At 32.3% G+C, this 27,716-nt stretch overlaps 2 protein-coding genes and 1 pseudogene across 3 annotated transcripts; all 3 read left to right on the top strand.

The window, feature by feature from the left end:
• The first annotated feature begins 316 nt into the window (after window positions 1-316).
• On the top strand, window positions 317-3,695 carry LOC107891756 (proteasome subunit alpha type-5). Of its 2 annotated transcripts, XM_016816648.2 has the most exons (10): window positions 317-475; window positions 571-617; window positions 711-792; window positions 969-1,049; window positions 2,039-2,152; window positions 2,226-2,327; window positions 2,539-2,597; window positions 3,030-3,132; window positions 3,262-3,327; window positions 3,413-3,695. In XM_016816648.2, exons 2-10 carry the CDS (start codon window positions 604-606, stop codon window positions 3,503-3,505), a joined length of 714 nt encoding a protein of 237 aa, XP_016672137.1. In that variant the 5' UTR covers window positions 317-475; window positions 571-603; the 3' UTR covers window positions 3,506-3,695. The 2 variants fall into 2 exon arrangements, with proteins under 2 accessions (XP_016672137.1, XP_016672138.1); XM_016816649.2 differs by having other exon boundaries at window positions 319-617.
• A 2,079-nt stretch (window positions 3,696-5,774) lies between these two features.
• LOC107892935 (glucan endo-1,3-beta-glucosidase 7-like) lies at window positions 5,775-15,492 on the top strand (annotated as a pseudogene).
• Window positions 15,493-25,836: 10,344 nt separating this feature from the next.
• Window positions 25,837-26,607, top strand: LOC107892603 (uncharacterized). The gene is made up of 2 exons (XM_016817668.1): window positions 25,837-26,170; window positions 26,267-26,607. The coding sequence occupies exons 1-2, from the start codon at window positions 25,837-25,839 to the stop codon at window positions 26,605-26,607; spliced, it is 675 nt and encodes a 224-aa protein (XP_016673157.1).
• The last annotated feature ends 1,109 nt before the right edge of the window (window positions 26,608-27,716 follow it).

Below are 27,716 nucleotides of genomic sequence, written 5' to 3' on the forward strand. Positions count from 1 at the left end.
ACCTTTAATATATTTTTTAATTTCAAAATACATGATAACAAGAATCATAAAATAATTGAAACAACTAAGTAAAGAAACTAACCCTCGTATAAAATATTAATAAATAAATTATAAATGGGATGAAAGTTAATAATAAATTTAATTACTGTGGATAATAGTGATTATAAGAATCTAAAGTTATTTTTTTTAATTTAACTCGAATAAATATATTTGATTCGATTCAAATTCTATTTCACCCAACTTAATTTAAGAAAATTTTAATTCGAGTTAAGATGATAAAATAAAATTTATTAACTCAAATTTTTCGATTTGATTCGAAGATACGCTCAACCCTACTTTCATTACAATAGTAACAAAAACGACGCGGTTTCCATAGCCTGACTTGTTTTACAAGAAGCCATTTACAAAAACACCGAACCTTGCTTCATTTCATTTACTTATTTATTTTTCTTTGCTCGACGGCTCTCATTATTCAGTAAAATCTCTCTTAATTTTTTTTCTTTTTTTTCTGGTTGATTTTCGTATTAAAAACATATTAATTTTTCTGGGTTTTTAAAAAAATTTCTTTAGGTTTTGTTAGATTTAAATATAATCGATCCAAACATGTTTCTCACAAGGTACCAAATCAAAGCATGTTAATTGCAATTTACAGCTCTATTTCCATTTAAAAATAAATAAATTTTGATTTTTTTTTTGTTTATTTTGTCAAGGACTGAGTATGATCGTGGGGTCAACACATTTTCACCGGAAGGAAGATTGTTCCAAGTGGAATATGCAATTGAGGCCATCAAGGTAAATTACCTTTTCTTTCTTTCGTTCTTTTTTTTCTTTTCATTTTTTTCCTTCTTTTTTTTCTGTTTGTTTCCTGGGAAAAACTCCTGAAACAGTTATCATTTTTTTTGCCTAATTTTTTTTGGGCGTGTTCTAATATCAATGGGTTTTTTTCTTTTTTTTTGATTGAAATGTAGCTGGGTTCAACTGCAATTGGGCTAAAGACGAAAGACGGTGTCGTTTTGGCTGTGGAGAAGCGTATTACTTCACCATTGTTGGTATGAACTCATCTTGTACTTGATTACTTGTGTAATTAGCCCTTTTGCTTGATTGTAAGAGAAGAAGAAAAAAGGGTTTATTTTTTGTGCTTTAATTTGCTTCATTTCGGCTTATTTGCTAAAATGTAGTATAAAAAAAGGATATTTTTGTTAAGAAATGGAGTCCCATGATGCCTTCTTTTGATCAATTACCAACTTTTTAGTTACAAAGCTATGTTACTCGGACTCGGTAGTTGAGTGTTGGATAGGCGTATCTGTTCAACATGGTAATACTCAATTTTCTTTTATTTGGAGGATCATACTCTTGTATTCATGTCCAAAAATGTGGGTATTTTTTGGGAAAATGGAGAGTCCGCGTGGTATAGGTTATAAACATTTGAATGTTGATCGATGGTTGAGACTCCAGATAAGGATATCAGGGTCCTAGGCGTGATAAGTATTTTAGGGGAAATGAAGAGTTCGTGTGATATAGGTTACAACTTTCAAATCTTTGCCCTAGATACGAAAATTCAGGATCCTAGAGACAAATGTTTTAGGGAAAACAAAGAGAGTGTGTAATATAGGTTACAAACATTTGAACATTGATCGATGGTCAAGATTCAAAAAACGAAAATCAGGGTCCTGGTGATAAATATTTTAGGGAAAACTAAGAGTTTGTATAACATAGGTTACAATCATTTGAATGTTGATCGATGTTCAAAGCTTTAGATACGAAAATCAGGGTTTGAGCAATAGAATTCACGATTGCTTCTTCTTCCTCCTATACCCCCCCAATTTATTGTCGGCTTGGTTCCCATAATGTGTGATAGGCATGATCTTATTTTCCGCAATATGCTACGCCATACTTGCGGAAGAGTTTGTTACCTTTCACTATATTTGGCCAGCTTACTTGTTAAAAAAGCAACCATAAATCCCGAAACATCCCGTCAGTCGCATATATTAGGTTTGCAGTTCCTTCCTGGCATCATGGCTTTCGAATTTTCTTCCAGGAACCCAGTAGTGTTGAGAAGATTATGGAAATTGATGAGCATATAGGATGTGCTATGAGTGGGTTGATTGCTGATGCACGGACCCTTGTTGAACATGCACGAGTTGAAACTCAGGTACCATAGTTGTGAGTGCCGTTTCTCTTTGATATGTGGATCTCTTATGCGGAAATTTTTTTCGTTCACACAGAACCATAGATTCTCATATGGTGAGCCAATGACCGTGGAGTCTACAACTCAAGCTCTTTGTGATCTGGCCCTTCGATTCGGTGAAGGAGATGAAGAATCCATGGTACTGCTGCATATCTTTTTCTGTATATAGTTGTAGTTATTTTAGATTCTTGGTCTATGATGCTTTACATTCATCTTAGCAAGCAAAAACGAGAGGGCCATAGCCAATATGATTCATATACATTGTGTATTCGATTTCATTTGCCATCTAATGTAGGATTCTGTATCTCTTTTGAATTGCGTATTCACATGTATAACGTTTTCCTTTGCAGTCCCGACCATTTGGGGTATCTCTTCTCATTGCTGGTCATGATGAGAATGGGACTAGCTTGTAAGTATGCGATGATTTTACTTTGCCTTGCCTTTTGTAGGAGAAAATCTCTTCGTCATGTCACTAAATTCTAATGTTATCTCCTATGTTACTCGGACTTAGAGATGATGTGCTGAACGGGTATGCTCAATATTTTTATAAATTTTTGCATATTTTTAATGAATCATAATCCCATGGTATCGGAAAAATTACGAGTCGGATAAACGTAGATTATCACAACTGTAATTGGTTGAAGCATAGTTATTGAACTGCCATTATCTGAAGAATGGTATCCGACCTGCATATCCAACATGTCCAAATCGTTACCAAGTCCAAGTAATATAGGTTAAAATACGGCTCTGAGCAACTGCAGATCAAAATTTGGGCTGCCAGTTTCTGATAGGTATGCATATATGCTGTTCTGTTTACTTGTTCAAAACTTGGGTTTTGCAGATACTATACCGATCCCTCTGGCACATTTTGGCAATGCAATGCAAAAGCTATAGGTTCGGGTTCCGAAGGTGCTGATAGCTCTTTGCAAGAGCAATACAACAAGGTATCTTCGCTTCCATTTGTAGTTTTTCATCCTTGGAAGTCAGTCTTTAACCGAAGTCGGCATGCCATGTCACAATAAAATTCCATTGTATTGTTTTGACTCACTCGTATAAATTCTTTCCCCCTGCAGGACTTAACTCTTCAAGAAGCTGAAACAATTGCCCTGTCGATTTTAAAGCAAGTAATGGAAGAAAAGGTGAACTTTTTCCATCAAGATTTTACCGTATGTATACATTCTTTTCTGCAAAATTCTCTGTTATTGACTAATGTTATCATTACAGGTGACTCCCAACAATGTCGATATCGCTCGAGTAGCACCGACATACCATCTATACACCCCGTCAGAGGTTGAAGCTGTCATTACTCGTCTATGAGAACACATTGTACCATGTTTTCTGCTGTAACGATGCTCAAGTCGGGATCAAGGCTCGTATTTGTTTTTGGGGATTCAAGCTGTGAAACCTTATGTTTGGTTTGGCACTACAAACTCATCCATCTCACCATTTGGATTGTTTGATTACAAAAATAGAACCTTTAATTGGATTTAGTATTTGCCTTTCTCAATTTCTAGCAAGTCTTGGTTTGCCTTTTCTTCCATGTTTTTAGAATTTTACCAGTAGTCGAATTGGTTAGGCTATCAGTTTAATTAATCTGAGTAAAAACATTAAAAATTTATTTAAAAAAAAAACTCGGTTCAACTGATTTTTTAATTAGTTCAACCGAATCACTGTTTAATCGGTTTGATAACAAAGACCGATAAATGTAGTGGATAAATTGCAATTGATGTGCGCCATTTTGTTTTTTTATAAAAATGAACCGAATGGCGAACGGAATCGAACTTATTTGAACCGGTTCGGTTCGTTTGAAAAAAATTCTTAAGGATTTATGTAAATTTTTATAGTGTTTTAATTTCTTTGATAATAAAGATAAAGCTACATTTCCGTTTTCATTGGTTTTTGATAACATTTTTTATTTTTCAATTTTAAAAAATAAATTTCATTTTTCATTTTTTTGAAATTCAAAAATGCATTTAATAAATACAAACAAAAATTATAAATTAAAGAGAGATAAAGAAAATATAAAAACAATAGAGAAGGTATTTTATTGATCAAATAGGAGATTACAATGTTTCATCAGAGTTTCTATTTATAGGCATAAGAAGTATAAAAGAAGTAGAGATCTAATTCTAATAACTATTAAAATTTAAAATACATCAAAACTTTATTTTGATCATGATGAACGTACACTTAATAAGATATTCATAACGCTCTCCTTTAAATGTCTATTAGTAGATAATGTATCTTGTTAAAACCTTATTAGAAAAAATTCTATAGATAAAAACATAATGAAGAAAAAAATAGTATACAATCTTTTATTACAAATTACTTTATTAAAACCTTTACCAAAAAAATCTAATGAGACATTGATTGCAGGTTATAATAATTGCATCTACCCTGGTGGGAGCACTTAGAAAAAGGCAGATAAAAAGTGAAATGAAATTGGAAAAATAAAAAGGATGGTCAAATATAGGCTGTGGGTACTTTATATTTGTGGGTCTTATTTTATATTTGTGGATTTGCTGTGGTCTGTGTTTTTTTTTGGGTTAAAAGAAAATGGGGTCAATGCTTTGGCTTCAATTCCAAAGAATTTCATTCTTCTTCTCCAATTATATAAAAAAAAACAATTTCATCTTTTGCTTGTTGCATGTTCTATGTACCATGTCTTTTATAAATGTATTGTTTTATATGTACTTCATTCTAATTTTTAACGTGCAAGAGTAAGTTTTTAAATTACCATTATGTAATTTTTAATATATTGTTTTATAAATTTTCTATGTGTTAGCCTGATGGTCAGAGTGTTCAATGTCTCAAATGTAATCTGAGTTTAAATCGTACTACTTATATTATTATTTGGGCTTTGCCCTCTTCTTATAATTTATAAAAAATAATTTTAAATTGTTGTTAATTTTTAAAATAAAAAATTATATTTTATTTTAATAGAGCATTAATTGACTTGACTTTGCAAGTGACATTGACATTATTTGTTAAAACCCCAAATGATGGATTTATAGTCCAAAAGTTTAACCTCAAACCAACCCATAACCACATGTCTAATTTTTTAGATAAAGTTTGATCCAATATGTAGTTTGTTTGTATATTATGTAAGTATAATTATTTGTGTATGTAGTATACAAATGTTAAATGGTGTTATATAGATAATGAATTTAATTGTGCCTAAAAATTGAATCAAATTAAAATTGAAAATATACATTTTGAAAAGTTGATTTTTATTTTGGTTAATTTCTGTTAAGTACCGTTAAGTGTTTAATGGAAGAGTGAGATCAGATTACAAATTGATAAAATAACAAATTTAACTCTCAACTTTTATACATTATGTCAATTTAATCATAATTTTTTTAAAAAAAATTAACTCTCAACATTTACATATTGTCTCAATTTAGACATAATTATAAATAGTTCAAAAATATATATAAAAATACATATTATTTTTAAATATATATATAATAAATTATAAGAAAAAAATCCTTAGGAAGGCTTGTGTGGCACAACAATTTGCCAATTTTAAGCAAGCCTCAATAAGCTAGCGAAGTCGGTCCTTATATATCGTATTAACAATCGAAATATGGTCGAAAGAAAAATTCTCTATTTGACAGGGCTTCTTCCTATACCTATGAATTCCATTGGACCTAGAAATGATAAATTGGAAGAATCTTTTGGGTCTTCCAATATCAATAGGTTGATTGTTTCGCTATTGTATCTTCCAAAAGGAAAAAAGATCTCTGAGAGCTGTTTCCTGGATCCGAAAGAGAGTACTTGGGTTCTCCCAATAACTAAAAAGTGTATCATGCCTAAATCTAACCGGGGTTCGCGGTGATGGAGGAACTGGATCGGAAAAAAGAGGGATTCTAGTTGTAAGATATCTAATGGAACCGTCGTTAGAATTGATATATAATAAAATCGTATATTTAAAGGTTGAATAAGACGGGGGCAACGAACAAAGTAGAATCAACCCTAGATCTTCCTTATCATACTGAACCTCCATGGCCTCCAAGTTTGAGAAATTTTCTTTAAACACTGTTAAGTGTTCGTGCACAGATGCACCTTTATCCAAATGATGAGCATAAAGATGCTGCTTCATATGCAGCTTGCTAGTTAGAGTTTTTCACATACATATTTGTTCCAACCTCTTCCATAATCCAGCGGCGGTCTTCCCCTTCATCACATCCTGCAAAATTTCGTTAGACAAATGCAGATTTAACTGTGTTAACGCCTTTCGATCCTTGCGCTTCTTCTCTTCCTCCATCAACATTGAAGGCATTTGATCTACCCCTAGCAGGGCTTCCTCTAAGTCCATCTGTGCAAGAACTGCCTGCATCTTTATCTGTCACAACGTGAATTTGGTGTTGCGATCCAATAGCGAAATTTCATACTTTAAAGACGCCATTACCGTGATTGGGATGAACAACCCGGAAGCTCTGAAACTAATTTGTAAAATTAGAACGTCAGTAATGAGAATTTATCGCAAAGGAAAAAAAGAGAGAAAAATAAAGAACACACAGATTTTACGTGGAAACCCTTTCGGGAAAAAACCATGGGCAGACGAGAAGATAATTCACTATATCGAATTCGAATAATTACAAGAGGAGTAAACTATGTCTATTTATAGGCTTGTAAAATCATATTCTAATAGAAGTGTAGTAAGATTGAAACACCTTATTCTAATCAATATAAAAAAATTAGAGTTTAATAAGGTTTAAAAAACCTTATTCTAAAATAAAATAAAATAAGTGTTGTTCTATAGGGATTTTAATTTTATTTTATTTTACCACTGTATTTTATTTAAATAAGGATTCGGGCCACTTAATTCTAACAATATCTAATGAAATCATCACTGGAATTGAGATCTCATTCAAAGAGAAAGATATTATGTGGTACGCTTCAAATGTATATCAAAATATTACCTGAATCAAAATTGAATCGAATTTTTCGATTGAATTATAGCTCGACTGGAATGAGTATTGTTGTCAATGTAGCCATTATCCTCCTATTTATGAGCTAGGGAGGGACTATGGGTAGTTCTAGGCATTGTGTCAAAAAGAACAGATATGATCAGAATCTATAATGAAATTATTAAAAAACCATGCTTAATTTCTTCAAAAAATAATTAAAACTTATGAGTACAAAAATTTACAGCTTAGCAAAAACTGTTATCTGATACAATACGTGTTGCTATTAAAACTATATAACTCTACACAAAATATAATAACCAGAAAGACAAAACTAGTGTTTTAGAGATCTTGGTAATTATTGTCTTCTACTCATTTCTCCTTGTAGTGGAGGATTAGACTTGCTCAATTTCAAATATATTATTAGAATAATAAAAACAATTCATTTTATTTTGAAAGGTAAATTTCTATAGAAGGTCCCTCTACTTTGTATTTTTCTTTTATAATTTGATTTTTTTGATTTTTGATTTTACTTTTTGAAACGGGTGTTCTGTCCTTTTAAGTGAATTTTTTTCCATTAATTCAATAAGATCATTTGACTAAAATTTTTTTTCAAACACATTTTGAATTGTGATGTGATATATATAGATATTTTTTTTATATAATTAAGATAAATATTATACAAATTTGACAAAAGTATTACGGAAGCCCCTTTATTAAGAGCTAGAGTGTATTTTGCCTCTCCTACTCAAAAAAATTTGACTAATTAAGTTATATACGTTAGATAAAAGAGCAAATTGATCATTCTGTTAAAAATTTCATCTATTTCTTTATTAAAAAGTGGGCTCTATACATCAGCATAAGGTACCATGCTACATGTTATTGTTTGATTATTTCGTCAGCCACGCTAGTTTCTAACAATACAAATGAATGAATTTTTTAACATAAATAGCCGGTTTGCTTTTTGATTTAACATGCATAATTTAAACCTTAGTATAGGAATCTCTATAACACTTTTACCTATAATTTTCTTTTTTTTTTAAATGCAAAAATTATCCAACTATAAAAAGAAAGTCAAGATATATATATATATATATATATATCACATCTATCATATTTTGAAAAATATAAGTCTCCATCAAATTAACAGAAAATAAAAAAAACCCCTTAGAACTGAAAATATACATTTTGAAAAGTAAAGGGAGTAAAAAAATCAAATAATAATAGAGGGGGTTAATAAAAAAAACACATAGTACAGGGACCTCCTATAGAATTTCATACTTTTAAAACAGCAAGAAATTTTTACTTGTTTTGTATAGGATTCAAAGTGCTTGGCGGCATTATTCGGAAACTCGAATCCGCCTGTTTTTTGTGATTCAACTTGCCGGATTTCGAAACTCTGAGAACTTGAAACAACGGCGACGGTGGTGACAAAGGGTGAGGCTCCGAATTTCAAAATTCAACCTCTTAATTATAATCCGAATCAATTATATTCAAATTTATCATAATAGATTAATCATCTAAATTCAGTTCACTTTAAATATGAAAAACAACTTGAATTAGAAATAACATTACCTCGAATGACCAAATCTAAAATGATTTGAACCCTAAATAGTCCAAAATCGAGACTACCAAAACTTCAAATGATCCAAGCTCAACCTTAAAACACGAAACCATATGAAAATTTTAAAATTCGAATTAACCCAACCTAAATTCACTCCACTTTGAAACTAACATGACCTATATCTAATTTACAAATTACTCATATAATGCTTTACAATCTAACAATCTTTTGAGTTAATAAATTATTTTTGAGTTTTTCTTTTTCAAGAATTTTTCTCGAGTTTTGTTTTAGAAGAGTTTTAACAATCTTTTCAGATTGTGGGGATCATCTTTATACTTTTTCTTGCCAAGTTTTCTTTCTTGGAGGGGAAATTAGAGCCGCTTGAAGGGAGTTGTAGATTTTTCTTGTTTCCAAGGCTTTTTAGGACTTCTACATACCACGTTCTATTTTTTTTTCCATCTATTTTCCTTATTTGCTTCTTTATTGTTCTAATTTTTTATTTATTATTCTATTTTATTTATCTTAGTTAACTGTTTTATCTGATTCGGATTCGATTGCGTTTTAGGTTATATCAAAATCTAAATTTATTTCCGAATGTCTAAAGCCATAAGTCGAATTTGCGACTTGGACAAACTTTATTACGATCCTCTTCTGCTCATCCATCTGTACTGATTGAAATTACGTGCTTTGTTTTAATCTAGAAATTTTTATATCAACGATGATATATTTAATTAAAACAAAAAAATAAGAATTAAAAATAATTAATTTAATCTCATAATTTTTACATCAAGAATGATGATGATATCCAAAAAAAGAATATCTAAAATAGGGATCAAGTGAGAACATGTGCATTAATTTAATTTTCACATGTACCTCATTCTACAAGTTTTTGACCGTAAAAACAAATTAAATCTTTATAGGAGGATTAGTTAGCTCTTTGATCTAATATACAAAGATTAGTTTACCTATTTTTTAGTAAAGAGGACAATGTGATTTTAACCATATCGTCTCAACACGATTCATTCAAAGAAAAAGATAATTAGAACGAATGATTTTAATAATAATTAACAAATAAAGAAAGGCAAAAAAGAGTTTTTGTTATCTACCTCAATTTCTCTATTTCAACATCTTCAATAACATTGCAATTCTAAATGAACCTTATGTGTGTTGGCCTGATGGTCAGAGTGTTGAATGTCTCAGATGTGATCTGGGTTTTAATCGCACTAATTATATTATTACTTGAGCTTTGCCCTCCTCTTATAATTCATAAAAAAATAATTTTAAATTGTTGTTAATTTTTAAATTAAAAAATCATATTTTATTTTAATAGAGCATCAAGTCTGTTAAACCCCAAATGGTGGATTTATAGTCCAAAAGTTTAACCTCAAATCAACCCACAACCACATGTCTAATTTTTTAGATAAAGTTTGATCCAAGGACTAGGTAGTTGAAATGTTAAATTTGTTGACTCAATTTCTTCAGTCGTGTAAAAATTGTTAAAATATGTTGACTCAAACTTGGTGTTTTATATTTATAGGAGATTTTTTATATTATAAATATAAAAAAATTAATTTGATGTGTGATCATTATATAAATCTATATCTATACTTATATTAAACTCCTGGTTGAGTTGACTATATATTTTTTTAAATATAACTTACAGAGACTAATTTACTCATTTTTTAAGTTTAAAAAACAAAATATTATCTAACTCCTACTACACAAATCTTTATGATAATTTTATTAAATTCCCAGGACATTGTCGAAGACAAATACAAACTATAAATGGTCCACCTCTTATGCCCCTACACCTAATTGTAAATTTAGTATAGTAGAAAAAGAAAAGAGAAAGAAAAACACACACGTTGAGGGGGTCCCTACGAAATACAGTAATATGCTACACCATTTCACTGTGGAAAATACTGGGAAAATAATATAATATTATATAATTTGTGGGAAATTAACAATTTGGTCCCTCGTCCAAGGACTAGGTAGTCGAAATGTTAAATTTCTCTCTTAGAATAATTAAAAAATTTAATTCACACTACCTTTTTTGAGTTTTCCACAACCTTTCTAACCGTTCCACCATACACTATTTCCAAATCTCACTTTCCTTCACAGCCTCCCATTTCCTCCCTTCCGAACGATTTGCAATATTTTATATTACCATTTTATTCAAAAATAAAATCGACTTAATCGAATTGGATTATTTAAGTTATTCGAGTTTCAAATCCGAGCCGAGTTAAATTTTACAATTCGAATAATATATTGATATAAATACGCCTTTGGTCCTTGCCAATTTTAAAAATGTGTAAATTTATCTCTCTCAATAAAAAATACAAAAAAACAAATCAAAAAAATTTTCAAAAATTCATAATGTTTATAAAAATTTTTTGAAAATTTTCTAAAATAATAATTTTGGGACCTAAATAAGTTAATTAATGATTCAAGTTCATCATACTAAAATATCTTCTTCTTTTTTAAAATTTTTCTTTGAAATTTTTTCAAATACATATGTTTCAAATTTCTATACTCTAGCATGTAATTAGTTATAGGGATAAATACAAAAACTATACATTAACTATGGTTTAATGTGCAATTGTATTTGATTTTGCGCAATTTCATAAATGAAATTTTTATTTGATCTAATTCTTGTAAATTATTAACACAATTATTAATATAATATTATTTTATGTTTATACATAAATAATTATATTTATCCAATATAAAAGTAAATTGATGTGTACTTATTTCTTTAAATCAAAATTAAAGTTTCAAGCATACATTTGAACCACAATTAGAGTTTCACGCGTATAATTGCACTAAATTAAAGTTGATGTACGCAATTGCACATTAACTCAAAGTTCATGTATAATTTTAAGATTTATCCCTTAATTATACTGTAACAGGATTTTAATTTGACATGTTTAATTTTTTAAGTTAACTTGAACAATTTCACTCGACTTAATTCGAAAAAAAATTCAAGTTGTGTTAGGATGATAAAATAGGACTCGTCAACTCGATTAACTCTAAATTCTTTTACCCGATTCGATCGAATGCTCACCCCTAATTTTATCCATGGTTTTTTAATCGGATTAAATCAGTTGGATTTGGAACTAATTTGATTATTAGTTTGGAGAGAGACATGAAATCAGGTTGTTTGTAAAAATCAATTGAGCTGCTGGTTGGTTGAACCGAACTAATTTTTCAAGTCGGGCCTTATATAAACTATTAAAACTATGCTCACAATGAGCTCTTATATAAACTCATCCCTTGCAAGCTTCAAACACCCAGCTTAACAAATAAGCAAACACAAACTCTCATTCTCTCTCTGTATTTCCTTTGTCTCTTTAATGGCTACTTTTTTCTTCTTCTTCCTCTCCTTCCTTATCTTCTTTCACTCCTCAAGTAAGTGTCTTACTCCCCAAAACGACACTGTTTTCCCTTTCTCAAGAAAATGAAATCTCTACACAAAAAAACAAAGAAACTGCATCACTATCAGTTACTTCACTTTCAAGTTCCAAATTTCCAATTAATCATTTCGGTTTTTTTTTTTTTTTGTAAATAGGTGCTGAGCCGTTTATTGGAGTGAACTACGGCCAAGAGGCGGACAACTTGCCGCCGCCGTTAGCCACCGTGGAGCTTCTAAAATCGACGTCGATTGAGAAAGTTAGATTGTACGGAGCGGATCCGGTGATTATCAAAGCTTTGGCTATACCGAAATTGGGATCGTAATCGGAGCAGCTAATGGAGATATTCCTTGTTTGGCTTCCGATCCAAACTCAGCAGTTCAGTGGGTTAACTCCAACGTGTTGCCTTTTTACCCTGATAGCAAAATCATCCTCGTCACTGTTGGCAACGAGGTCACTTTCAAAAGAATTGCCCATTCTTTGCTTTACACTCCCTTTTTCAATTTTCTTTTCACTTTCTAAGAACATTCTTAAATTTCAGCAAAAGTGAGACCTTTTACTAAAAAGAATCTCAGTTAATATTCTTACTGTCCCTTTAAAATGGAAAAATTTTCATTTAGGCCCTTTATAATTTATAAAAATTTAAATTAATAATAGTAAATTGCATTTTAACCCCTAAAAATAAAAATAAAAAAATTGTCCTAATTTGCAGCTCAAAGTATATTTAATTTTTTAAAAATTAATAAATTAAACTGATGAAATTCAGTTTCAAATTGATTTTTAAAAACTAAACACTAACTTGAAAATAATTAATAACATAAATATATATTTCATTTTTTAGTTCATAAAGGTTGAAATTATTATGAATTTACCCAGGTATTGACTACAAATGACCCGAACTTAATAGACCAACTGCTACCCGCAATGCAAAATATGCAAAACGCCATTAACGGTGCTTTACTGGGCGGAAAGATCAAGGTCTCAACGGTTCATTCAATGGCGGTGTTGGGTCAATCCGACCCGCCATCTTCCGGGTGTTTTAGTCCGAGTTATGAACCCGCATTGAGAGGTTTGCTTCGGTTCCACAGGGACAACGGGTCCCCTTTTGCCGTTAATCCCTACCCCTTTTTCGCTTATCAAAGTGACCCGAGACCCGAAACGCTTGCCTTCTGCTTGTTTCAACCCAACGAGGGACGAGTTGACCGGGTTAGCGGAATCAAGTACATGAACATGTTCGATGCTCAGGTTTTGGTCCCTCCCTACATTTTTTTTATATTGTTAATTGCCTTTAATATATATATTATCAACTCTAAGCTTAATTACTGAGTTGAGCTCGAAGTTTGAGTTTGAGTACAAAAATTAATAAATGAGCTTAATTAGCCTGAACTCGAATAGCTTAATTATATCTTGAGCTGAATTCAAGCTTAAAATAGATATTCGATTGAGCCCGAACTAAATATCCAACTCTGAATTTCGAGTAAAGCTTAGGCCAACTTAATTACACTCTTAAACTTAACTAGTTGAATCATGAATCTTATGTTTAAGATATAAATGTAAGAAATAACTGGTGACACTGACCCTTAATCAGCTTGAGTTGATTAATGAACTTTAAGACAACATTTGTCATTAGATGATTGTTTATCCTGTCTTTTCTTTCATGGTTTTGATGGTTTTTTTTTAATTTAAAATCTTATCCAAGAACCGAAGTTGTTGTAAAAGTTTGATTAAATTTATTATTTTGTTGAACTTCATGTCGCCTCAAGTGTAGTTTAAGTTTAAGTCGCGTTAGTCTTGTTGTTGTTAGGGTTTTACTCTCCTCTTGTAATTAAAAAAAAAACATATCTTGTTGCAATCTGTCATGGGTATATCATCAGGTCCGACCCTAGGGGTAGTCTGAGAGTGCGATCACCCAAGGTTACACTACTTTATTATTCAGTTAGTCACACTAGTTTTTAATAGTACAATTTGATGAAATTTTTAACAGAAAAAATTAATTTACTCTTTATTCTAACGTACAAGAACTAATTTGCTTATTTTTTTTAATAGATTGGACAAAATGCAATCTAATTTCTAGTACAAGAGCCTCCATAATACATGAATTTTATAATTCAACATAAAAAAAAGGAGATTATATTCTTACCATAATGTAGTACTTTGCCACAGATTAGGGCATTTAAATGTTGATAGTTGGTCCTAATGGTTGTGCAGGTTGATGCAGTGCATTCTGCTTTGAGTGATATGGGGTTCAAGGATGTCGAGATTATGGTTGCCGAAACAGGATGGCCATATAGAGGTGACAATAATGAAGTCGGACCTAGCATTGAGAATGCGAAAGCCTATAATGGGAACTTGATTGCACATTTGAAATCGATGGTCGGAACACCGTTGATGCCCGGGAAGTCTGTGGATACTTACCTCTTTGCACTCTATGATGAGGACTTGAAAGTCGGTCCCGGTTCTGAACGGGCATTCGGGCTTTACAAGCCGGACCTTTCCATGACATATGATGTTCGCATTTCAAACTGTTATCCGGTAAGTGAGCTAATTTATTCATTCGAACAGAAGAAAAAGTTATAATAATGAAAATTTCCTTTTCTATGTTCTAGACTCCGTCGACTCTGAAACCTACTGCAACTATTTGGTGTGTACCAAAGGCTGGTATTTCTGATGCTCAATTGCAGTCGAGTCTAGACTATGCATGTGGCCAGGGCATTGATTGCAGTCCGATCCAACCGGGAGGTGCCTGTTTCGAACCGAACATCGTAGCATCGCACGCTGCTTATGCCATGAACCTTTACTACCAGAATTCCGCCAAGAATCCGTGGAACTGTGATTTCTCGCAGACGGCAACACTAACATCCCAAAATCCTAGTAAATATACTTCATGAGTCACGTTTTTTTTTTGAAACTGTATTTTGGGATAAAATGAAACTAAACCAATAGTTGAAAGACTAATTTTACATAAGAACGAAGCTAGAAGGTTTTTTTAGGGGATCTAAATTAAATTGTAATTTTTAATAGTCTATATATTTATAATTTTTAAGGGATTAAATTAAAGTTTTTTCATTTTTAAGGAGCTAAAATAAAATTTTATCTTTACTAATTTAAAATTTTAAAATTTTTAAAAGACTTAAAATGAATAATTTTCTATTTTAGGGAATCCAAGATATGCGACTAATGTTTCATTTAAGCTTAAAAAGTAAGCATCCAATGCCTGTGTTGAACGCATACATAGAAATGAATACGAAAATATCATTCTCTAATAATATTATATATATATATATAACAACCATATTTGACATTTACATCAAAATCTGAAAAATATTTTAATTTCCTTGTTTTCTTTTGTTCTAAATGAAAATTTTGCTTTGATTGCAGGTTATAATAATTGCATCTACCCTGGTGGGAGCACTTAGAAAAACGTTATTCTCCTTTGATATGGATTTGCTGTGGTCTCTGTTTTTTTTTTTGGGGTTAAAAGGGGTCAATGCTTTGGCTCGATATCTAAAACAGTATGTCGCTGATTTTTGCTTGTTGCATTTTCTATGTACCATGTCTTCTATATATGTATTGTTTTATATACAGTCAATGAATTTTAGCATTTTATTATATGATTACGATGTTTTAAAGAGTAAACTAATCTTTTTTATAACTAAAAATTTTATTTTATTTTATTATTAAAAACTGACGTAGTTTACAGAATAATCAAACAGTTACACTTGGCGTGTCACATGTACCTCATTCTAATATCTAACGTACAAGGACAAGTTTTTTACCATAAAAACATATTAAATCTTTATAGGAGGATCAATTTGCTCTTTGATCTAATATACAAAGATTAATTTACCTATTTTTTAGTAAAGAGGACAATGTGATTTTAACCGTATTGTCTCAACACCATTCATTCAAAGAAAAAGATAATTAAAAAGAATGGTTTTAATAATAATTAACAAATGAAGAAAGGCAAAAAAGAGTTTTTGTTATCTACCTCAATTTCCCTGTTTCAACATCTACAATAACATTGCAATTCTAAATGAACGTTATGTGTGTTCAATTCTAAATGTTCCTATATCTTCCAAAAGGAAAAAAGATATCTGAGAGTTGTTTCCTTGATCCAAAAGAGAGTACTTCGGTTCTCCCAATAACTAAAAAGTGTACCATGCTTGAATCTAACTGGGGTTCGTGGTGGTGGAGGAACTGGATCGGAAAATAGAGGGATTCTAGTTGTAAGATATCTGTCAAAATAGAACGTCGGTAATGACAATTTATCGCAAAGAAAAATATAGAGAAAAATAAAAAAAACACACAAATTTTACGCGGAAACCCTTTCGGGAAAAAAACTACGGGCAGACGAGAAGATAATTCACTATGTTGAATTCGAATGATTACAAGAGGAGTAGACTATGTCTATTTATAGGCTTGTAAAACCATATTCTAATAGGAGTGTAGTAAGATTGAAACACCTTATTTGTAACGCCTCTAAATTTCTAATTTTGTTATTCTGAAAATATAACACAAATATCTGTCAACTTTAGTGGTTATGTGTTTTGGGAGTGTTTGGGAGGTCCCAAGTTTGAGCCTTCACTTGGGCAAATTTTGGTATTTTGAATGAATTAGGTCTTACTCTTGTTCTAGTAGGCTTTTATTTGATTGTTGGGTAAGTTACTTTAGAATGAACCTGCTGGTCTGGTGGTTAAATGATGTGTTATTATATGGTGGAGGTCTTCTGTTCAAATCTCTATGCAGGCAAGGGTATTATTTTTTGCTCAGATTTCGGGATAGAGTTGTGTAATAGGGGGATTCTGAGTAGTGGATGTTTAGTGGGAATTAGGGGAGAAGATTAAGGGATTTTGGGTTATCGGGATTTTATTTCTTTGTTTCAATTGTTGACACCATTTTTTGATGAAAACGGGGTCGACTTGGGTTTTGAAAATGAAAACGAAAATGGGAGTCGCCACCAATCCTTTTTGATAAGGTGTGATCGGGTCACCTTGAAAAGTGGTTGTTTTTAATAAACTATTTGATTTTATTAAAACAACGGTTTTGGTCCACGAAATTCAAAAAAATAGGTTCGGGAGCCGGTTACGCACAAGGATTAGCACCCTCGATACGCCGAAAATTGGTACCTAGTTGATTACTTAATGTCTTAGTGTTGAAAACTGAAAACTTTAAAGAGATTTAAAGTACGATCCTTAAAAAATTCAAATGACATGGATTGAGATTTAAGAGGATATTTGGCTATTTGGTCAAACGAGAAATCGAAACCCAGCACATTAGGGGACATTTCCTCGAGTTTCCAAACGCAAAATATTGTCTTACTTTGAAATTTTAAAAGGATATTTGGCTATTTAGTCGAACGAGAAAAATCGAAACCCAACACACTAGGGCACGTTTTCTCGAATTTCCAAACGTAAAATATTGCCTTTATTATTTTTTAGAAATCCTCATATTGAGAAAACAACATGTCATATCCAATGCGTTAGGACACAACGTACTTATTTAAGAAAATATTTGGCTATCTCGGATTTAAAAAAGAGGATCATGCCCAGTGAGTTAGGACACGATCTTTTCTTAATTCCCGAGATCGTTTAAAACTTGAGTTTGAAAAGATTCGTGTATTTAGATTTATTGTGAAAATCGAAACCCAGTAAGTTAGGGTACGACCTTCTCAAATCTAAGCACGAGATTTTGCTTATTCAAAAATCATAATTTACATTAAATGAAAAACAATTTAATGCGTAATAGTAGAAATCAAAACACGATATTAATGCTCGTAACAAAACAATAACGAATTCAATAATGTAAGTATGAATAATACAAGCAACAACAAATAGAAGATAAAATAAATAAAAGGACAAAACAATAACATACAAGAATACAAGCATATAAATAAAACTAAAACATTCTTTCAAAATAATAATGAAAATGTAAGTCAATAGATAAATAAATAAAATGAATAAAATTATAAAAACGTAAAAGATATATGTATGTACATATATATTAAAAAATATATAAATATGTATTTATATTCATGAAAATTAAAAAAATGTATATAGATATATATAGATATGTATATAGATTATAAAATATAAAAAATATATAAGTATGTGTATATACATAAGATTGTAAAAATCCGGAGAATATATGTATGTATATATATAAAATGAAATTTTGAATTGAAAGATAATAATAATAATAATAATAATAATAATAATAATAATAATAATAATAATAATAATAATAAGGTAGAAAATAAAATAAAATAAAATAAAACAATGATACATTGAAATACAAAAAGAAAGCATAAATAATGAAGAATAGAAAATAAAAATTAAAGAGAAAGAAAGAAAGAAAAAGGGTGAATAAATAAAATAAGCAGAACACCATAAATTAATAAAAAGGATTAGATTAAAGTCAAAACAAAATTTAAAGGAAATAAATCGAAAATAAATAAATAAAAAAGACATCCCAGGATCAAATCGCAACGCGCGTTTGACATGGGGGACTAAAAGGGAAAATTTTCCCACCCCCAAAACGCAGCGCTTTAATGCGGACTTAATCGAAAATATACATTTTGAAAAGTTGATTTTTATTTTGGTAAATTTTTGTTAAGTACCGTTAAGTGTTTAATGGAAGGGTGAGATCAGATTACAAATTGATAAAATAACAAAAATTAACTCTCAACTTTTATACATTATGTTAATTTAATCATAATTTTTTTAAAAAATTAACTCTCAACAATTGCATATTGTCTCAATTTAGACATAATTATAAATGGCTCAAAAAATATATAAAATACATAATATTTTTAAATATATATAAAATAAATTATAAGAAAAAAAATTCCATACGAACCTTGTGTGACACAACAACTTGCCAATTTTAAGCAAGCCTCAATAAGCTAGCGAAGCCGGTCCTTATATATCGTATTAACAATCGAAAGATGGTCGAAAGAAAATTCTCTATTTGACAGGGCTTCTTCCTATACCTATGAATTCTATTGGACCTAGAAATGATACATTGGAAGAATCTTTTGGGTATTCCAATATCGATATGTTGATTGTTTTGCTCCTGTATCTTCCAAAAGGAAAAAATATCTCTGAAAGCTGTTTCATGGATTCGAAAGAGAGTACTTCGGTTCTCCCAATAACTAAAAAGTGTATCATGCCTGAATCTAACCAGGGTTCATGGTGGTGGAGGAACTAGATCGGAAAAAAGAGCGATTCTAGTTGTAAGATATCTGTAGAAATAGAACGCCGGTAATGACAATTTATCGCAAAGAAAAATAGAGAGAAAAATAAAAAACACACAAAATTTACGGGGAAACCCTTTCGGGAAAAAAACCACGGGCAGAGGAGAAGATAATTCACTATGTCGAATTCGAATGATTACAAGAGGAGTAGACTATGTCTATTTATAGGCTTGCAAAACCATATTCTAATATGAGTGTAGTAAGATTGAAACACCTTATTTGTAATGCCCAAAATTTCTAATTTTGTTATTGTGAAAATATAACACAAATATCTGTTAGCTTTAGTGGTTATGTGTTTTGGGAGTGTTTGGGAGGTCCTAAGTTTGAGCCTTCGCTTGGGCAAATTTTGGTATTTTGAATGAATTAGGCCTTACTCTTGTTCTAGTAAGCTTTTATTTGATTGTTGAGTAAATTACTTTAGAATGAGCTTGCTGGTCTGGTGGTTAAATGGTGTGTTATTATATGGTGGAGGTCTTGTGTTCAAATCTCTATGCAGGCAAGAGTATTAGTTTTTTGCTCAGATTTCGGGATAGAGTTGTGTAATAGGGGGATTCTGATTAGTGGATGTTTAGTAGGAATTAGGGGAGAAGATTAAGGGATTTTGGGTTATCGGGATTTTATTTTATTTTTTCCCATAACCAAATTTTGACTCTCTTTTCCAAAAAAATTATGCCGTCTATTCTTTTTCCTCTCCTCTTGCCGAAATTCTTTGAGTTTTTCCATCTTTCTCTTCTTTTTCTTCTTCTTGATTTTTCCCTAATCCGTTTCCTTCGTTTTTGCACGCGGTTAATTCTCGCTTGGTTTCGGTAAGTGTTTCTCTTCGTTTCTGTCATGAATCTCTTAGCGATTGAAGTGGTAATGTTTTTTTCTCTGCGATTTGGGTGTAGGGGGAGGCTCAGACTGGTGAATTCAGTGTTCTCATCTTAACAATAGTTAAACGGAGGGTTATCGTTGGTGGTAAGTTGGGTTTTTGTTCGTTCTTGGTTGTTAATTCGCTTGTAAATTCGTTAAATTGATGTTGAGTATCTTGATTATATGCTTTGGAGTGCTTGGGGACTATTTTAGCATCAAACAAAATCAGGTGTGTACCCGAAACGCAAAAAAAAAAAGGATTCAGCGAAAAGTCAAAATTGCTTGCTATTTGGACAGTAGCAGTAGACTAACTTTGAAAAATTGCCATAAATTGTGGAAATTGAATTAGAGGATTAAAAAAATATGGAATTAAATCTTATTGAGTCTAGTTTCTCATAGAAGAAACGATGTAAGTAATGGAATTGTAAATCGTGAGGTATAATAAACTTTGTGAGATAAAATTAGAATGAATCCGGGTTCCCCTGTTCTGACTTTGAAAAATCATCAAAAATTGGAGAAAAATAATTGGGGGTTAAAATTTTAAATTATTAATGAGTCTATTTTCAATAGAAACAAATGGAAACATCATCGAAATTTTGCACTAAGAGATAATTAATTTTTAGCAAAAAATGGATGAAGCTGCTAGGCAATAGAACAGGGGTAAGTTTCAAGATTTTAATGTACTTATTGGCTGAACCAAAAATTCTGAAAATTTTATGGTAGAAAGATATTTGAGTGTAGTTTCAAAGACATCAAACGAATCTTAATTCAGAATTCTGTAGCTCAAGATATAAATAATTTAGTAACAGTGACTCAAGTAGACAACTTTGAAGGAACATATAAGTAAATAGTGAAAACATATATGATTAATTAACCAGCACGGGTTACATTAAAAATGGATCACGTGGCTAAGACCAATTTGGGCCAAGTGGGCCATATGGGCGTGTGAGCCCATTTTTCTAAAAAGTTCTATGAGGTTGCACTGGTCGCCCAAGTCGACTGTGGACCTACTGTAAGGTCGGTAAGCTTTACTTAGACCCCTATATGTGTGATCTGTCTATCTGATTTCTATACCGAGCATGACTTATGATATCTGAATGTATGTATTAATTGCATAATGGCATGACATATTTTGTATGTTGCATTGCATCGGGGTGGGTTGATGATATTTGGAGGAAGTGTCTGAAAGGCTATTAAGCCTGTTATCTGGCAGCTTAGCTGCAACCTCTTGATTATGTACCGCATTTCGATACAGCATGGTGTGTAGGGATGGATGGGTTGATTTAATCCCCACATGGTGTATAGGGTTGGACGGAGATGGTGTGTAAAGGCTGGTGGGCAGAATTCTGATTTACTGTATCTGCATTTTGTATCTGATATGGACCAAGGCCCTAATGTATTTCTGAGACTGTATCTGAACGGGCTAAGGGCCAAACTGATTCTGTGATGGGCACAGGCCCCAGACTATATCTAACTGAATTTTGTTGATTATCTGTACGCATGTTTTCCGTGGGGATTACACACTGAGTTTGCGAAAACTCACCCTTTCTCTGTTTAATCTGTACAGGTAATCCCCAGACTTTATGGGTCAGTGCAGCGGAGGACTCGACGGTGGCCACACTTAAATTTTAGACTGTTTTCCATTAATGCCTAGAATTTATTACTTATTTGGGGTTTTGATGTATCTTCTAGGCTATGGACTGGTTGGCTTTAAATTTAGGGCTTTATACTATTTTTTTATGGATTTTTTTAAAACTGCAACTCCACAAAACACAATTTTTTTTCTAAAAACTAAGGTTCGTAAATAGAAACGATTTTCCCTAAATTAATTGGTTACAAAAGCTTCCGCTAAGAGATAAGTTTTAAAGCAAATCAACTAGTTTTTTTTTTGAATTAAATAAAAGCTAACTCATTGTAACAATTTTTTAAAACTCGACAATCTTGTCTTCAAATCCCTTTCCATGTGACATTGTCAGATTTGGCCATAACGTCTAGGTCGGGTTTGGGGTGTTACATTATTCTAATCAATATCAAATAGATGGAGTTTAATAGGGTTTAAAAAACTTATTCTAAAATAAAATAAAAGGAGTATAGTTCTATAGGGATTTTACTTTTAATTTATTTTACCACTGTATTTTATTTGAATAAGGATTCGGGTCACTTAATTCTAACAATCTCCACCTTGACACGAATTCTCAATGAACAGGTTCTTCATCATGAACTCTCAACGAACAAGTTTTCCACCTCTTCCATAAAACCCCTTAAGGGTTTAACTTCAACAATGAACACTAATCAAGTCTAAGTAATGCTCAAACTTGGTTATAGGAAGTGACTTAGGGCCAGTTTTTCATTGCTTTTGAAAAGTGCTTTTGAAAAGTGCAGTGGAAAAATGCTTTTGAAAAGTGGTTTAAAATTTGAGTGTTAAGCATTGCTGTCAAAAAGTGCTTTTGAGAAATAAAATGTCCATTTTAGACATGTTATTATCAAGTAACAAATATGCATTTAAATAATATTTAAATTAGTTAATATTATTATATTTTAGTAAACATATAAAAAATTATTATAACTTGTTGTTAATATTTTAATATATGAAATATAAATTTTAAATATTTTTAAGCAATAAATATTAATTATTTATAAAATTTAATTAGAATATATAAACTATATTTTAAATATTTAAATATAACCATTAAATATTTGTAATTAGTATTTTAAAAAATATTTTTTTATTTTTAATTAATGATTTTAACACATTTGTAATTAAGCACCAAGAAAAAAAAAGGAAAGTACTATGTTATTGGAGGGGTGAAAAAAGTAATTAAGCACCAAAAGTGCTTTTGGGAGAGAAAAGCTAAAATTTTTAGCTTCTTCTTTTCAGAAGTGCTTTTCAAAAGCACTTCTGAAAAGCTAAAAATTTCAGCCAAAAACAGCTTGTTCTGCACAGCTTTTCTTCCAAAAGTGCTTTTGGAGTCAGAAGTGCTTTTTTTAAGCAATGAAGAACTGGCCCTTAGTCAGGAGTAGACTATGTCTATTTATAGGCTTGCAAAATCATATTCTAATAGGAGTGTAGTAAGATTGAAACACCTTATTTGTAACGCCTCTAAATTTCTAATTTTGTTATTCTGAAAATATAACACAAATATCTGTCAGCTTTAGTGGTTATGTGTTTTGGGAGTGTTTGGGAGGTCCCAAGTTCGAGCCTTCGCTTGGGAAAATTTTGGTATTTTGAATGAATTAGGTCTTACTCTTGTTCTAGTAGGCTTTTATTTGATTGTTGGGTAAATTACTTTAGAATGAACCTGCTGGTCTGGTGGTTAAATGGTGTGTTATTATATGGTGGAGGTCTTCTGTTCAAATCTCTATGCAGGCAAGGGTATTATTTTTTTGTTCAGATTTCGGGATAGAGTTGTGTAATAGGGGGATTCTGAGTAGTGGATGTTTAGTGAGAATTAGGGGAGAAGATTAAGGGATTTTGGGTTATCGGGATTTTATTTTATTTTTTCCCATAACCAAATTTTGACTCTCTTTTCCAAAAAAATTATGTCCCTATCTTTTTCCTCTCTTCTTGCCGAAATTCTTTGAGTTTTTCCATCTTTCTCTTCTTTTTCTTCTTCTTGATTTTTCCCTAATCCATTTATTTTCCTTTGTTTTCGCACGCGGTTAATGCTCGCTTAGTTTCGGTAAGTGTTTCTCTTCGTTTCTATCATGAATCTCTTAGCGATTGAAGTGGTAAGGATTTTTTCTCTGCGATTTAGGTGTAGGGGGAGGCTCAGACTGGTGAATTCAGTGTTCTCATCTTGACAATAGTTAAATGGAGGGTTATCGTAGGTGGTAAGTTGGGTTTTTGTTTGTTCTTGGTTGTCAATTTGCTTGTAAATTCGTTAAATTGATGTTGAGTATCTTGATTATAGGCTTTGGAGTGCTCAGGGACTATTTTAGCATCAAACAAAACTAGGTGTGTACCTGAAACGCAAAAAAAAGGGATTCGGCGAAAAGCCGAAATTGCTTGCTGTTTGGATAATAGCAATAGGCTAAATTTGAAAAATCGCCATAAATTGTGGAAATCGAATTAAAGGATTAAAAAAATATGGAATTAAATCTTATTGAATCTAGTTTCTCATAGAAGAAACGATGTAAGTAATGGAATTGTAAATCGTGAGGTATAATAAACTTTGTGAGATAAAATCAGAATGAATTCGGGTTCCCCTATTCTGACTTTGGAAAATCATCAAAAATTGGAGAAAAATAATTGGGGGTTAAATTTTACATGTTTAAATTATTAATGAGTCTATTTTCAATAGAAACAAATGGAAACATCATCCAATTTTTGTACTAAGAGATAATTAATTTTTAGCAAAAAAGGGATGAAGCTATCAGACAGTAGAACATGGGTAAGTTTGAAGATTTTAGTGTACTTATTGGCTGAACCAAAAATTCTGAAAATTTTATGGTAGAAAGGTATTTGAGTCTAGTTTCAGAGACATCAAATTAATCTTAATTCGGAATTCTTTAGCTCAAGATATAAATAATTTTGCAACAGTGACTCAAGTAGACAGCTTTGAAGGAACATATAAGTAAATAGTGAAAACATATATGATTAATTAACTAGCACAGGTTACATTAAAAATGGATCACGTGGCCAAGGCCAATTTTGGCCGAGTGGGCCACATGGGCGTGTGAGCCCATTTTTCTGAAAAATTCTGTAAGATTGCACGGGTCACCCAAGTCGACTGAGGTCGGTAAGCTTTACTTAGACCCCTATATGTGTGATCTGTCTATCTGATTTCTATACCGAGCATGACTTATGATATCTGAATGTATGTACTATTAAATGCATAATGGCATGACGTATTTTGTATGTTGCATTGCATCGAGGTGGGTTGATGATATTTGGAGGAAGTGTCTGAAAGGCTATTAAGTATGTTCTCTAGCAGCTTAGCTGCAACCTTCTGATTATGTGCCGCATTTCGGTACAGCATGGTGTGTAGGGATGGATAGGTTGATTTAATCCCCACATGGTGTGTAGGGTTGGACGGAGATGGTGTGTAGAGGATGGTAGGTAGAATTCTGATTTACTGTATCTACATTCTGTATCTGATATGGACCAAGGCCCTAATGCATTTCTGAGACTGTATCTGAACGGGCTAAGGCCCAAACTGATTCTGTGATGGGCACAGGCCCCAGACTATATCTAACTGAATTCTGTTGATTATCTGTACGCATGTTATCTACCTCAATTTCTCTGTTTCAACATCTACAATAACATTGCAATTCTAAATGAACCTTATGTGTGTTCAATTCTAAATGTTCCTATATCTTCCAAAAGGAAAAAAGATATCTGAGAGTTGTTTCCTGGATCCAAAATAGAGTACTTATCTAATCCTCCGGTACTAGTACCGCCGACCCTTGGAAAACTCTTAATATTGTACCTGACCGTGTTTGAGAACTCAATAGGTTGCGTACTGGGACAACATGATGAGTTAGGGAAAAGAGAAAAAGCAATTTACTACCTCAGCAAAAAGTTCACAGAGTATGAGGCAAAGTGCCCTCCAATTGAAAAATTTTGTTGTGCATTGATTTGGACGGTTCGAAGGCTCAGACAATACATGTTGTATCATATGACATGGTTAATTTCAAAACTGGACCCAATAAAGTACATGATGGAGTCACCTATACTCTCAGGGAGAATGGCACGATGGCAGATCCTATTGACTGAGTATGACATTGTATATGTGAGCCGAAAGTCGATAAAGAGAAGTGCAGTAGCTGACTACTTGGCAAGTCAAACAACGGAGGAATATGAGCCTTTGAGATTTGATTTCCCAGATGAAGATTTGATGTGCATTTTAGAAAAAGAGGGCGAGTCATCAAAAGAGAAATCATGGAAGATGAGCTTTGATGGTGTATCAATTGCATTGGGGCATGGGATCGGAGCAGTCTTAGTGTCACCTGAAGGGGACCATTACTCACTCACTGCCAGATTGAATTTCTTCTGTACCAATAATATAACGGAGTATGAAGCTTGCATCATGGGACTTCGTGCAGCTATCAGGAGGAAAATTGAAATTTTAAAGGTACACGGGGACTCAGCATTAGTCATTTATCAAATTCGTGGAGATTGGGAAGTGAGAGATTCGAAATTAGTCAAGTATCATGATTTCGTTACGAAATTGGTCAAAGAATTTAAAGAAGTGACTTTTAACTACTTTCCACGAGAAGAGAACCAATTGGCTGATGCCCTAGCCACCTTGGCTTCGATGTTCAAAGCAAACAGAGAAGTTGAGATAATGCCCATCCAAATGAGTATATATAAGACCCCCGCACACTGTTTTAGCATTGAGGAGGAGTCCGATGGACGACTATGGTTCCATGATATCTTGGAGTATATCAAGAATCAAAGGTACCCCGAGCAAGCAAACGAGAATGACTAAAGAACAATCAGGAAATTGGCAATTAGATTTGTTCTTGACGGGGATATTTTATACAAAAGAGGAAAATATCAAGTGCTCATGAGGTACGTGGACGTTGTTAAAGCTAGAAAGATACTTGAAGAGGTTCATGAAAGAATTTGTGGAACGCATACCAGTGGTTTCACTATGGCCAGAAAGATTATGAGACTTGGTTATTACTGGCTGACGATGGAAATGGATTGCATTGGCTACGCATGAAAGTGCCACAAATGTCAAATTTATGGCGATAAAATTCATGCAGCTCCATCGCCCCTTCATGTCATGACTTCTCCGTGGCCTTTTTCTATGTGGGGCATGGATGTTATAGGGCCAATTTCCCCGAAAGCTTCCAATGGACATCGATTCATCTTTGTGGTTATAGACTACTTCACAAAATGGGTAGAAGCCACTTCGTTTGCTAATGTGACAAAGGCTGCAATCTGCAGGTTCTTAAAAAAAGGAGATCATAAGTCGATACGATCTACCTGAAAGAATCATTTCAGATAATGCTTTAAATTTGAACAATAAGATGATAAAAGAAGTATGCGAGCAATTTCAGATAAAGCATCATAATTCTTCACCCTATCGTCCGAAGATGAACGGAGCAGTAGAAGCAGCTAATAAGAACATCAAAAGGATTATCGGGAAGATGACTGAGACATATAAAGACTGGCACGAGAAGCTACCATTCGCTTTGTATGCATATCGCACCTCTATACAGACGTCTACGGGGGCAACTCCTTTTTCTCTGGTCTACGGGATGGAAGCCGTTCTGCCTATCGAAGTAGAGATCCCATCCCTGCGCGTCTTAATGGAGACAAAGCTAGAAGAATCAGAGTGGGTTCAAGCTCGATATGATCAGCTAAACCTTATTAAAGGGAAACGCTTGAAGGTAATTTGTCATGGACAGATATATCAGAAAAGAATGATCACGGCCCATGATAAAAGGGTGCGGCCAAGAGAATTCCGCGAAGGGGAACTGGTACTAAGAAAGATCCTCCCGATACAAAAAGACTTTTGAGGAAAATGGTCGCCAAATTGGGAAGGGCCATCCATTGTAAAAAAGGCATTCTCAGGAGGGGCTCTAATTC

The sequence above is a fragment of the Gossypium hirsutum genome, chromosome D09 (genome assembly GCF_007990345.1).
Source record: "Gossypium hirsutum isolate 1008001.06 chromosome D09, Gossypium_hirsutum_v2.1, whole genome shotgun sequence".
Classification (NCBI taxonomy): Eukaryota; Viridiplantae; Streptophyta; class Magnoliopsida; order Malvales; family Malvaceae; genus Gossypium; species Gossypium hirsutum.